Source organism: Panthera leo, chromosome F3 (genome assembly GCF_018350215.1).
Source record: "Panthera leo isolate Ple1 chromosome F3, P.leo_Ple1_pat1.1, whole genome shotgun sequence".
In the NCBI taxonomy this organism is placed as follows: Eukaryota; Metazoa; Chordata; class Mammalia; order Carnivora; family Felidae; genus Panthera; species Panthera leo.
Genome location: NC_056696.1, coordinates 55802223 through 55815144, shown reverse-complemented (window position 1 = coordinate 55815144; position 12922 = coordinate 55802223). Strand labels below are relative to the sequence as shown.

At 38.2% G+C, this 12922-nt stretch overlaps 1 protein-coding gene across 1 annotated transcript in view; it reads right to left on the bottom strand.

Annotated features, from left to right (window-relative positions):
• RRP15 (ribosomal RNA processing 15 homolog) overlaps window positions 1-12922 on the bottom strand; it is a 40866-nt gene that overhangs the window by 14344 nt on the left and 13600 nt on the right. The window contains exons 3-4 of the mRNA XM_042925197.1: window positions 11433-11530; window positions 8849-9050 (exon numbers count right to left, since the gene is read on the bottom strand). Coding sequence (XP_042781131.1) covers window positions 8849-9050; window positions 11433-11530 — 300 coding nt within the window. The remainder of the gene's footprint in view (window positions 1-8848; window positions 9051-11432; window positions 11531-12922) is intronic.

Below are 12922 nucleotides of genomic sequence, written 5' to 3'. Positions count from 1 at the left end.
CTAAGGGTAAGCATGTAGCATAAGACTCACCATGCACAGGACAATTAAAAATTAAAAAAAGCTTCAACCTCGCCGATGCAAATCCTAAACAAGCATCCACTTCAACTTCAAATAGAACATTTCTTAAAACAGGGCCAGGAGACATATGGCACCGTTAGTAATTTTTACTTTAATGGTAACTAAAGATTTCTGCACAAGCTACGTAATTAGTTCTTTTCTTCCCTCATACCCATACATCCCCCGTGTGAACATGCTGCTCGTACCACTGTGCCAAACATAAGTTCGCTTTGATTACAACTGCTGTCCAAATCTGAAACCACACTACGTTCAAGCTAAACAGCCTATTTTAAAAGGAGTTGAGAAACTGGCTTTAAGCTGTTCCCATCAACAGCAATATGTACAATCATGCTCATTCTCATTTCAAACTCTGGAGTCTCTCTTTTGTCTAAACTCTCATCTATTTAGGCATTTTCAGTAAACAAACATGAAGCTGAATTATTTACAAAGTTAGCATTCCACACATTCCAGCCGGGGCTGCTTTCATGTGCAAGTAAAACACTGTTGCCGTGTGATGCGGGGGCAATTTAAGGGCAGCATCCTTCTCTATCAGCTTGCCTGCCTTCCATTCCCCCAAGAAATTAAATCCTAAAAACTTCTGGGGGACCACCTAGGGAGCTGGTGAGGGGTCCCTCCATTCCTAGGTTTCTTACTTCAAAAGCAGGAATTTAGTAGGTCTCTGAACCAGTTTTAACAGAATACAGCAGTGCAGAGTCTAGGTCTAAGTTACTAAGATTCCAAAGAAGCCAGGTACTTGAAAAGTATTCCCATCACTAATTACCTAGCTATGAAGGCAATGTGACTGCCATTAATGACAAATGTATGACAGACACAGCCCCCAAACTTACCTCTGTGTTTGACATGTCAAGTGTTCGTATCACAAAAATCAGGAAAAAAAAAAAAAAAGAACAAAAACAAAACCTTTTCTCCCCCAGTAATTTTTTCTCCAAGGGACTTTTTTATAGAAATTTGTTGTCCAGCCATCACAAAGAAAATTACATTTTAACAAAAAACTAGCTAACATTTTCCCTTACTATAACAAAAATTATTGTCGTGGCTTCATCATAAACATAGGTGAACGTGATATATTGGCAACTTCGAATAAATGAAAACCACACAAGTGTGTAATTCAAGAGTTTGAGTCCCATACAGTCAGCCAATGCTTTCCTGTAACAGCAGCCAATATATTATTCTTTTAAGATTCACAGACTTAAAATTAATCATATACATAGTTGCTTCAGGCCCACCTTTAAGGAAATAGACCCTTAAATTCTAAGAAATTTGACTAAATTTAGTCAACTTTTCAAGAAACGAGCAAAAGGAATAACCACAAATTTGGAGAGTATGTGGAAAAAAAAATAACAGCTCCAGATTATTAAAATCTTGACTATTCAATATATTGGGAAAGCACAACACTCTAGATAGGTACGTGTTCTGAATGCAGGAAGGAAAGAGATATTCCCTAAGGGATTAAAACTTAAAGTTTCAATGAAAACCTTTCTTATACAAAATGTAAATTTTGTTGCTTCCTTAAACAGAGCGTCCTCAATACAATCTTTTTAAAAACCACTCAGGGTCAAAATCAAGGAATCAGTCAATGTGCCTTCTCACATGTTGGTATGTGGCTGACATGGGGTTTCATTTATTTGGTTCAAGAGTGGGATCTTTAGGTCCTGGATTATAGAACTCTCTCCAAATAACTGACAATTCTTTAAACCTAAAACATTTAAACCTAATCATGTGAAAAACTCTCTAAAGTACAGTAGGCATCTTCCCTGACTAGGTAAACGGGTTCAGTTGTTCTTAAAATTTCAGGGCCCTAGAGAGACATACCGGACTCATGAATTTCTGCAACGAGGGGCCTCAAGGTCCATTGCTATTCTGGCTGTCTGCTCCTCTGTGCTCATGTTTCCTGCACTAAGCCAGCGCTCTCCCTACACTTCCTGTTTTTAACCTGCTCTTTAGGGTCATTCTTCTCATTCTGACTACAACCTGGAGCAGACTTGGTCCCATAAAAGTCTTCAGCTCTAGAGGGGAGGGTGGGAGGGGAATGGGTGAAACTGGAGGTGGGATTAAAAAGCCCACTTCTCGTGAGGAGCACCGTGTGATGTATGGAAGTGCTGATTCGCTCTATTGTACCTGGAAAGCTAACAGAATACTGTATGTTAACTACACTGGAATTTAAAATACAATAAAGTAAATAAATAAAGGCTTCATCTCTCAAACATGTTCCACCTTTTATAGTTTTGATTTTGTGAAGCAGTCACCACTTTTGAATCTCCCAAGGCATAAACCTCATGGTCCTCACAACTGTCCCCAATCAGGTCAGTCCCAAATCAAGTCAACCTATTCCTCGAAACTACCTCTCCAACCTGGCTCCTCTCTTCCGCCAACCCCCACCTCACTACACCTTAGTTCAGGTCTCCCTCTTGCTTTATGGCAACAGCCAGCCACCGGCTGGTCTTCTGACAGTCTTTCCACCCTTCAGCCTTCTCTTCCTTACAAAGAATCAAATGCGATCAGGTTGCTTACTGATGAAAATTTACAGCTGGCTCCCAAATCCCTACGGAATAAAGTCCAAATTCCCTAACAGAAGACAGAAGACTTAAAAATCTGACCCCAACCTACTTCTTCAGAATCCCTTTTTCGGCTTCCCACCCATCAGCAAACACCCTGCACTTCCAACCTCTATGAAAGAAAAAAAGAGGAAAGAATGGAAATTATAAAGGATGTGAAAAATTGGAGAACTGGTAGGCTTTCTTCCCCCATAGTAGCACGATGACTGCCAGTTGCTTTTCCTTGGATTACTACTGCTGAAAATGTCTATTCATTATGACTTCATTCTTTGACACTTATTTCACTTCTTTTCAATGTTTTCAAAGACGCTGTTTCAATACAGACTAGTTTCAACAGCATTGAACACTGGCTCTAATTTATGACTTTTTAAATGAAATTCTTTAGCTTACAGGCAAACATTTCAACAGAAATACCACTCACTGGTGCTTCCTTTCCTGTTATCATCAGAATTCACATCACAGAAAGGAAAATGCTTCTTCAGATACTCAAAGCAGCTTTATCTACAGACTAGTTAGTCCAATGAACAACTAGTGCCTTCGCTATGCTTGCTTCTTGACATTTTAAAATTATTTAAAAGCTAAGTGTCCTGTATTCTCTGGAAGCACATTCCTCTTGAGAGTCCTGTTTTCTGTGAACATCCTCCCATCATCATTTTTCTGACTTCCAAACCTTCTAATTTCATAAGCAACATATCACGTGTATTGCCTGGGACACTTGTTTAAACAATTTGCAAATGGCTTCTCTTCTTGCTTCCTTATAAGATGTCTGGTGGACTGATTTATCCCAAAGAACCAAACCTCCACTGAATTTAACACTCAGTACCTTACCCAAAATTTCTACCGTTTGGATAAGAATCCCTCTTTTCTTAGGTTCTCTCACTTCCACTAACAGTGTTCTTTCTCATGGCCCTATCTCAGAAAAATATACATGAAATAAAAACAAAAAACAAAAATTATCTAAGTCTCTACTATTGATTTAACAAGAATTTTTGTGACATGACATGCTAGTGAATCAAGAAAACACTGGGCATTACTGAGAAGTAGACATAGGGCGCTGAAGTCACAAACACAAGTGACTTACTTCTGCACATAAGCTTTGTAATATAAGGAATTTGAAAGAAAAAAAAATAGATGCTACATTTGTAAATGACAGAGATGTAATCTACATTTATTACATGTACATGTAAATCTACATTGATTAAAGTGATGGATATGCACTGTACAAATGGCCTGAGTTAACATAATGAAAAAGACGTGCAATTGTTATTAAGAAAAAAAAGTTAACCCTTTCATATGTAACAGAAGAAACAACTCATTTGTTTAATAGATGAAAAATACTTAGAATACTACTTACCCTAAGTTCTACTGAAGGCTTTTTGATTTACAGATATTAGCTGTTATCTCTTCTAAAATGAGCCCATCAAGTACCTTTTTGTTTTACTTTGCAGGATCCAGGCTCAGCTCCAAGAAATAAAGTATAGTAATTAAGGACTCAAATGTAATTTAATATATCAGTTTGACATCTTTTAACTTATGTCTTTTCAAACTCCCTTGCCCTAAAAATGATCTTTAAAAAGCAATTATACCTTTTTGGCCTCTAAGGAAGGCTTTCCTAGAAAGCCTTTACTCCAGAAATAATGACGGCATATAATAAAATTAAGAAAAAACAGACTTAAAAAATTCAAGGGCAACAATATTCTCCAAGTCAGCAGAATCAGAAGATTAAAAATACCTTGATAAATAGCTAACGATATGAAAGGCAGTCTTTGGAACATATAAAAAATATGCTCCTATCTAGAAATCAAAAGCCTTTGAAAAAGATTATGGTTTTCAACCATTAACAAGCAGACTTTTAACAGTTAAAGTTGTAACTCACAAAAATAATAAATATAAAAATATAAAATGAAATAAATCAAATGTAGATGTATGCTGCATAATACAAATGACCCTTCAAACAGATTTAAAGGAAGGTCACAGCTATGTGACGGTAAAGAGATGATTTACTAATTCTGCTTATCAGATTAAAAAACAAAATCAATACACTATATATATATATTTTAAATCATACCCTCTCTTTTCTTTATTTTCTAAGAAACGTTAACCACACACAGGCCAGAGCATGAATTTAGATATCTAAAGATCCTAAAAGGAATATGGGATGTTCATAAAGCTTGCCTCCAAGAAGATGCAGACCCAGAAAAATGCAGTAAATGCGCGTATCTGCTTTACATGGACATTTTCCCCTCCATAAGGTTAAAACTTTAGAAAAATGTTTATAAACAAGTAGTTTTTAAATAATCCACTTCAAAACATTAACAAATCTCTATTATCAGAGTGCCTGGGTAGCTCAGTCAGTTGAGCATCCGACTTCAGCTCGGGTCATTATCTCACAGCTCCTGAGTTCGAGCCCCACATTGAGCCCCACACTGGGCTCTGTGCTGACAGCTCAGATTCGGTGCCTGCTTCAGATTCAGAGTCTCTCTCTCTCTCTGCCCCTCCCCCACTCACTGTCTCTCTCAAAAATAAAAATAAACAAAAATTTTTAAAATTCTCTATTATCAAATATTTAAAGATTTACTGTTAGTGAAATATTTTTACAATTAATTTTTTTTGTTTACTTTTTAAAAAGTTTTTATTCTATTTTTTGACAGTGCATACGTGTGCAAGTGGAGGAGGGGCAGAAAAAGAGGGAGAGAGAACGCCAAGCAGGCTGTCAGCACAGAGCCCAACGCGGGGCTTGAACTCATGGGGCTTGAACTCACGAACTGTGAGATCATGACCCGAGCTGAAACCAAGAGTTAGATACTTAACCGACTGAGCGACCCAGGCACCCCTTAAAATTAAAGACTACCAATAATTCCATCAAAGCAACAGGAAGTTACAAGATTAACCTCTTTGCTTTTAAAATAAAAAGGAAATCTTCCAATTAAATAGCAGACACGTATTTATCTCTAATTCTTATGGAAAGCCAACTGAAATCAAAAGTATTAAAGTTATAAACAAACAAGGAAACAACACAGAAGGGGAAATAATTATAGACACAATATGCCAACAAGTTTTGGGATATAAATGAAAACTGGATAGAGTAGTGGTAACCAATTAGAAAGAAGAAAAAGCTAACGTTTAAGTGAGAAATTGGATCCATGCTTAGGAACTGGACGCGAGGGGGCAAGTGGAGGTGAGACGGTGTGATAAAAATACAAGATTGGCTGACAGTCTGTGTTAAGAAGCAGTTGGGCTTCTAAGTTCCCTCCCTGGCTGATGGAGGCTGGTGACAGACCCTAACATGGACAGGTAGTTTAGTCTCTGAAGATACTGAACCAGAAAAGTCTTGAACTCAGGAACACTGATTAACACAGGAGACTGTACTGAACAAGTCTACATACTGAATGCTGTCTGCCTTGTGGGCCACATCACCCCCATCTCTGCCTCTGTGGTTACTTTGCCTCCTCCTACTTCTGTCTGGCAAATCTCCCCTGTGCATCTCTTGTAAGGATACTTAACACTGGATTTAGAACCCACCCAGACAATTCAGAATGATCTCTTCACCTCAAGATCCTGAAGTTAATTATATCTGCAAAGACCCCTTTTCTAAATAAAGTACATTCACAGGTTCTGGGAATCAGAACATGGACTTATCATTTAAGGAGCCACCATGCCACCCACTACATATAATCAGCCAACACATCAGCCCAAGTTCTAAGTGTTTCTGAAGAATAAAATAAAGCAAAACAAAACAAAAACAAACGCACTCCTAATGTATGTTCGTATAATGGATCCAATCTCTAGTTTATATTATTATAATTCCATCCGGCTTTCTTAACATGAAACTGCTGGCTTTTTTTTGTTTTTGAACGTAAGACTTTAATGCCACAACTACGAATAACAGGACAGGGTTAAGGAACTGAAGACATAAAGCAGGTATTTCCAGATTGGTATTCTGATAGATAGCTGCCAGTGAACGCAGTTTATACATGGACTGACTCTAAATTTTAAAGATTTCCTAACATTAGGAATACAGGATGAAAAGCCTGGGTTCCGACCCATTATGCCCAGGAAAGGGACAATGAGAACTTTCACAAAAGCTCTTCTGTTAAGACTGAGAAGGGAAGGGGCATCTATTAGGAAAATGTGCAACAGCAATAGCAATGGTGCTAAGAAAAGGCAAAATATGAGAAAAAACGGAAAATCTTATTTTTTACTTAATTAATATCCTCCTTTATCCATTTCATTAATCTATTTCTAATTTCTGAATAGCATTTTGGCCCACCATTCCCACCTTTAACTTGTCTCCTTCTCTTCAACTGTTTTAAAATCCACCCATTTTGGGGCACCTGGGTGGCTCAGTCAAGCGTCTGACTCTTGATATCAGCTCAGGTGATGACCTCACAGTTTGCAGGATCGAGCCCCGCGATGGGCTCCGTGCTGATGATGTGGAGCCTGCTTGGGATTCTCTCTCTCTCTTAAAAAGTCCATCTATTTCAAGTAACTTCATAGGTTTGCTGACCTACGTCCTAAATGCATATTACAGTTAAGTCAAAACTTCTCCCACAAAAAGGGCAGTCACTGAATTTACCTCTTACTATGCCTAGTGTAACTGATAATGTGCAGTCTAGACATACTAATGTAGAATCTGTTAATCTTATTTACCTTAAGTCATCTGTCTGTCTGAATTGTAAGACTTTAAAAGATACAAGGATAGCACCACGTACAAACAGGCACTTAGGTAAATATTTCTGATATTAATAAATGACCCTATCAGAAATACTATATTACTTTTTTTATGTTATTCACATGCAAAACCAAGCCCAATAAAAATAATGACTCTGGTGGTTTTCCCATAAAAATGAAATCACAGTGAAAGCAACATTTTAAAAATAAATGTGCCAAAGTGTTGTTAGTATGGGGTAAGAAGTTTTAGAAACAAATTATTTTGAGAGCAAAGCCACTGGTTTGACAGTGAAGTAGAATAAAAGAAAGTCAAGGGCAAAAATGCAAATGGTAAGAAAGAAGAAACAATGGCACTGGAAAGAACCCTTTATGTAGTTTCACAACTCATGGAAAAAATAATCCCAAAGCAAAACAAATGCTTCTATTAAAAATTATTTTGAAATGAACAGAAAAAAAGAAAAAAAACAAAGATCTTTCTTTTTCCGTCTTCCCGCTAGCTCTTTCTTGCTCAATGCTGCTGGGTCTTTCTCTAATTTTTAGAGTAAAATGTCCCTTGTGAGAACAAAGAAGGTTAGATTTTTTTAACTAAAAAGCATACATCCCCAAATACAGTATTCATGTGTTTATACGTAATTCTGACAAACACTTTAAAATAGCAGCACCAGTGAGCATCAGTATCATACAGATAATTAAAAAAAAATTGGGGCCCCTTAATATGCAAGAGATAAAGTTAAACGGCCTAGAAAACTTTTGTCAAAATTAGGTAAAATGGCAACTTAGTCAAATAACTTGAAAAAATACTTGAACCCCTAGGCTAGCATGAAATTCCTGAATGCCCTTCTTGCCAGAGGTTCAAATGGCAAACCAAAAGACAAGCAAACAACTTCTAACACAGACTCCGTTGCCCGATGCAACAGAAATGAAGCCATCAAGTAACCTGTACTTCGCTTTCATTGAAAAACAAAACAAACAGCCCTACCGAGAGTGCAGCACATTTCAGAACCTCTCACCTGGCACATTAAGAAGGAAACTATTGGGGCCCACAGGTGGAAAGAACTGGAGAAGCAACGTTACGGTGCCAGACGTTACCAACGGTATTTATACTCTTATCTTCCAACCGGTCAGACATCACCAAGCGGCCTCGGCACAAGGATGACTCTCCACGGTGTTCCCCAAAGCTCGTCTCCACCGTGTTCCCCAAAGCTCCGACCCTTCACATTTTGAAGTTACACACCATCACGGTTACCTCTGTGAGTGAACATCTCAAACCGAAGCCGTATCCCTCACTCAGGTTTCTATTCTCCAAAAGGCACGAAGGGCAGGGTTTCAGATACGGAGATCCCGCTCCATCTCTGACTCCCCCGGTTCCCGACCGCTAACAGCAGGGGTACGTATGTCACTTTTAACTGGCAACTTCCATACTGAATAAATCATCATGAAGCTTAAGAATCCAAACCTTTACATCTGTAGTGTGCTTTTTCACCCCAAAACTTTAGTTTAGGAGCTAAAAGTCAGATGTACTGAATCCTACATAAAAGTCTTACCTGTTTGGCTTTCAAGTTCTTTCCACTCGAACTTTTCTCACTTGTACCTGCATCCATCCCTCTCAGAACGCTGATGAAATCTTTCTTGGAAACAGTCGATATCAATTTAGCACGTTTTCTAATTGAGCTTCCGGCTTCCTTAACCTTTTCGTCAACGTTCTTTTGATGCTTCTGAACAGCATTGAATAGCTGTACCACACCCCTACAGAACAGAAAATGACCAGAACATTAAATACAGTTACACTAGAGTACAAACGTGGAGGATGAAAACAATGTATTTTTACCACTTAGGAAAGAGGCAGGCATTTAATAGGCACTCAAATGAAAACAGCTGAATCTGAAAAATGAACATACATCTCAACGAAGGAATATAAATTTCTGAACAGAGAATAAATATACGTGAATTTATAGGTGATTTTTCTTTTCAGCTTTCATCTTTCTCAATCAACTTCTGTGCAATTAGAACTAAAAATTACTTTTAACAAAACATTTATTTCTCAAAATAGAATTCTACAATAACTGAAGGCATCATTATGTGCTGGAAAGAGAGCAGCCTTCACAGTTAGCTGTCTAACCATCTGACTGTAACATCTAGAAGGTTTTCTAGATCTCAATTTGTTATATAAATGGGAAAAATTATACTCAAGTAGCTTAAAAAATATTCAGTTATATTATCTGCAATTCTTCTAATATAAAACTAATTTTAAAATCCAGTTTTAAGAAATACTTATTTAAAAAACTTTGTTCTGTAGTTAAGTTCATTCCAAGATGAATTCTGAAGGTTAGGACCTGCAGTGTCCATTACAGTAGCCATGAGCCACACAGAGCTAGTGAGCCATGAAATAGAACTGGCTAGTCCAAATTGCAATATACTCCAGGTTTATGATACACACTCAATTCTGAAGACTTAGTATGAAAAAAGAGGATTTTAAAATCTCATTAATAATTGTTTTCTACTGACTATATGATAAAATAAAAATGACTTGGCTATAATGGGTTAAATAAAATACATTACTCAAGTTAATTTCACCCCTCTCTCTTTTTTAACTGTTTTCAATGTGGCTACCAAATAATTTTAAAATATATATGTGGCTCACATTATATTTCTATTGGACAACACTGATTTAAACTATTAACATCCTTTCCAGCTCTAGAATTCTATCACTGGGAGAGGTACTCTGCCATGGACCCTGAGCATCTCTGTACATTCTTGCTAAGTTTTTCAAGGATGCAAGGCCCTGACTGTTCCTTACACAGGTCACTTCTGAGAGTTAGTTTACGGTATGCAACCTCGAGGGAAGAGGTAACATCTCCCCAAGACAAAGAGCAGGCTTGTTACCATTCACCATAAAAGCAACAGATTCCCAAGAACAGTGTTCTCCTGTAACACAACCCATCGCACACTCAAGCATCCATACACGGCACCTGTGTTGCCCCTGAGGGACAATGGTAACCAGTGGGAACGTGACGCTCTGGCCACTGCTTTGCCAACAGTCCTTTGTCTCTGACCCAAAGTCTCCTGTCTTCTGCCAGTATCCAGGAAACTAACAGGCTAGCTTATTAGCTTATAAGGAGGATAAAAATCCATAGCCTCCCAAGCAGGGCTGGGACCAAAGTGAGGGAAGTGACGTACCTAGGGTATAAAATCTAAGGAGGTACTTATTCTTGTGCACCAACCATACACTTTTCTAAATTCTTTTTATGTTATTAATGTATTTAATTCTCAGAGAAATCCTGCAGGGTGGACACAATATTCTACTGTTTTTACAAGTAAATAAACTGAGATGGAGAAAAATTAGGTAGCATGCACAAGGACACACAGATGATTAAGTCGGCACTGGGATCTGAACCCAGCAGTCTGGCTCTACTGTTCAAACTCTTATCTCACTGTAGAACAGTCAGATGGATTTAAAAAATGACCCAAATAATGTAGGTAACTAGAAAATTAAAAGTAATTCCGTTACATATAATTGCTATATTCTTCAAGTAGCAGCTCAAATGTTCTCTCCTCTGTGAAGTCTTCCCCACTGCCCTGACAATCTGCTGCTGTATGTTCCTAACACACAGGATATACCTCTGGTCTCAAAGAGACTAGAATTCCTACAGGTGAGTAGGCAAGGACCACCCAGCAGCCACCAGGTTCTATTTATCTTTGGACACAGAGGGCATCAAGTAAACATCTGGTGCCAATGATAAAAAATGCAGAGTGAAAGGCCTGCATAAAGCTGCTATAATGCAGAATTCCTTACGCCTCAAGTACAATGCAAGACAACAAAAACAGTCATCTAGTGCCATAAATTCAGACAATCGTCATAAGAGAAATGCATGTCTAATTACACTGTTCTCGTGACTATAAAAACAAGATGATCTCAAATTGGTTCAAACCAAATATACACTGAGGACATGATATTCTTGCCTCACGAGACCTGCAAAACCTTTGGCTGAATTCAGTATTAAGTAGGCAGGTTTTGATATAAATCACATGGCTCTGAGAAGGCAGAGCTTAAGAACCAGGTCTAGTCAGAAATGGATCACTATCAAAGCTTTAGTATACTTATTTCTTAAAGGGCAAGAACAGTCTTACCTTGTTGCAATTCTCTGAAGATTTCTCTCTGTTTCTTTGTCTTTGACAACATCTGGCTTTACTCTGCACATCATTTCCCATTCCCGCTTCTTATCGAGCTGTGTTATAAATATTGTTATGTGAAAGAATATTAGGCATTTTTGAAAGTGCAGCATACTTTGATATGATACTCTGTGAAAGGACAAAGGTAATAAATCATTCTGGCTTAGTTTGTCACAAGGACTGAAAAAACCCACATTTGGGGGGTTCAGCTCAGGGGGCCTGTGGTTAGCACTCAGCATGTCATGTGAGAAGCACAAAGTGAGTTTCCGTCAGGCTCTCTGACAGCAGGGGCCTGGAGAACTGCCAGAGCAGGGGCCTGACCGAGCCAGGCAGGACAAGGTGGGTGTGAGAGAGCCACCTACCTGACCTGCCACCACCAGATCATCGGAGGTTAAGCATCAGGCAGACCCCAAACTACCGTCTTTGGTAACCACAAGTTTAAACATTCTTTATTTTTCAGAAACTGTCTTTCTCAGTAGTCAGAATTGTTAAGAATTTGTATCAGCTTTTAAAAGCAGAGCATCATATCCATTAGTACTCTGGTCCCAGGCACCTGACGTGACACATCAGCACACTCCATTGGCATATACTGCCGTCTCGGGCCAACGTATCACCTAATATCAAATACACCAAATACGATGAGCTCATCCCCAAGAAGCTGGTGAGCATCAAAGGCATAATTAGAACCAGTAGGAAAAAATCTCCTTTTATCTGTTCCTTTTCTCCATCTGTGTAATGTCTCATTTTGTATTAATGAAAACGTCTAATCACAGTAAAATCAAATTCCTGCTCTCGCTATAAAAGATTAGCCAGATTCCTTTCTAAGGGAATAGATTCCTTCCCAGATCAGATAATTTACTTTAACTGTCATGAAATTCAGTAGCAGATTATGCCAGAAATTTAAAAATCTTACTTGTAAGTTTAAAACAGCTGAGTCTTAATTATCTGTAGTACCCAAGGCATGCATAATCCCCAAATACTTTTTAAAAAATTGGAAGTATATTTTTATACTTATGATTAGAAATAAGTACTTGATATTCCAGAAACTGACAATATTTAACAGTAAAAAACAATGATGATTTGCATAGACTCTACTCAGAAATATATAAGAGCGTTTGTATCTATTGTGTCCTGTTTCTGGTATCAATAGGTGTGTTTTCTTTTCTTTTCCCCCCTTTGTAAATGTATATTTTTTAGCGTTTATTCACTTTTTTGAGAGACAGAGACAGAGTGTGAGCAGGGCCGGGGCAGAGTGAGAGGGAGACACAGAATCCGAAGAAGGCTCCAGGCTCTGAGCTGTCAGCACAGAGCTTGAGGCAAGGCTGGAACCACGAACCGTGAGATCATAACCTGAGCCGAAGTCGGATGCTTAACCAACTGAGCCACCCAGGCGCCCCAATGTTTTCATATGTTATGTGAACAGTATCATCTCTAGCTTACAAAGCACT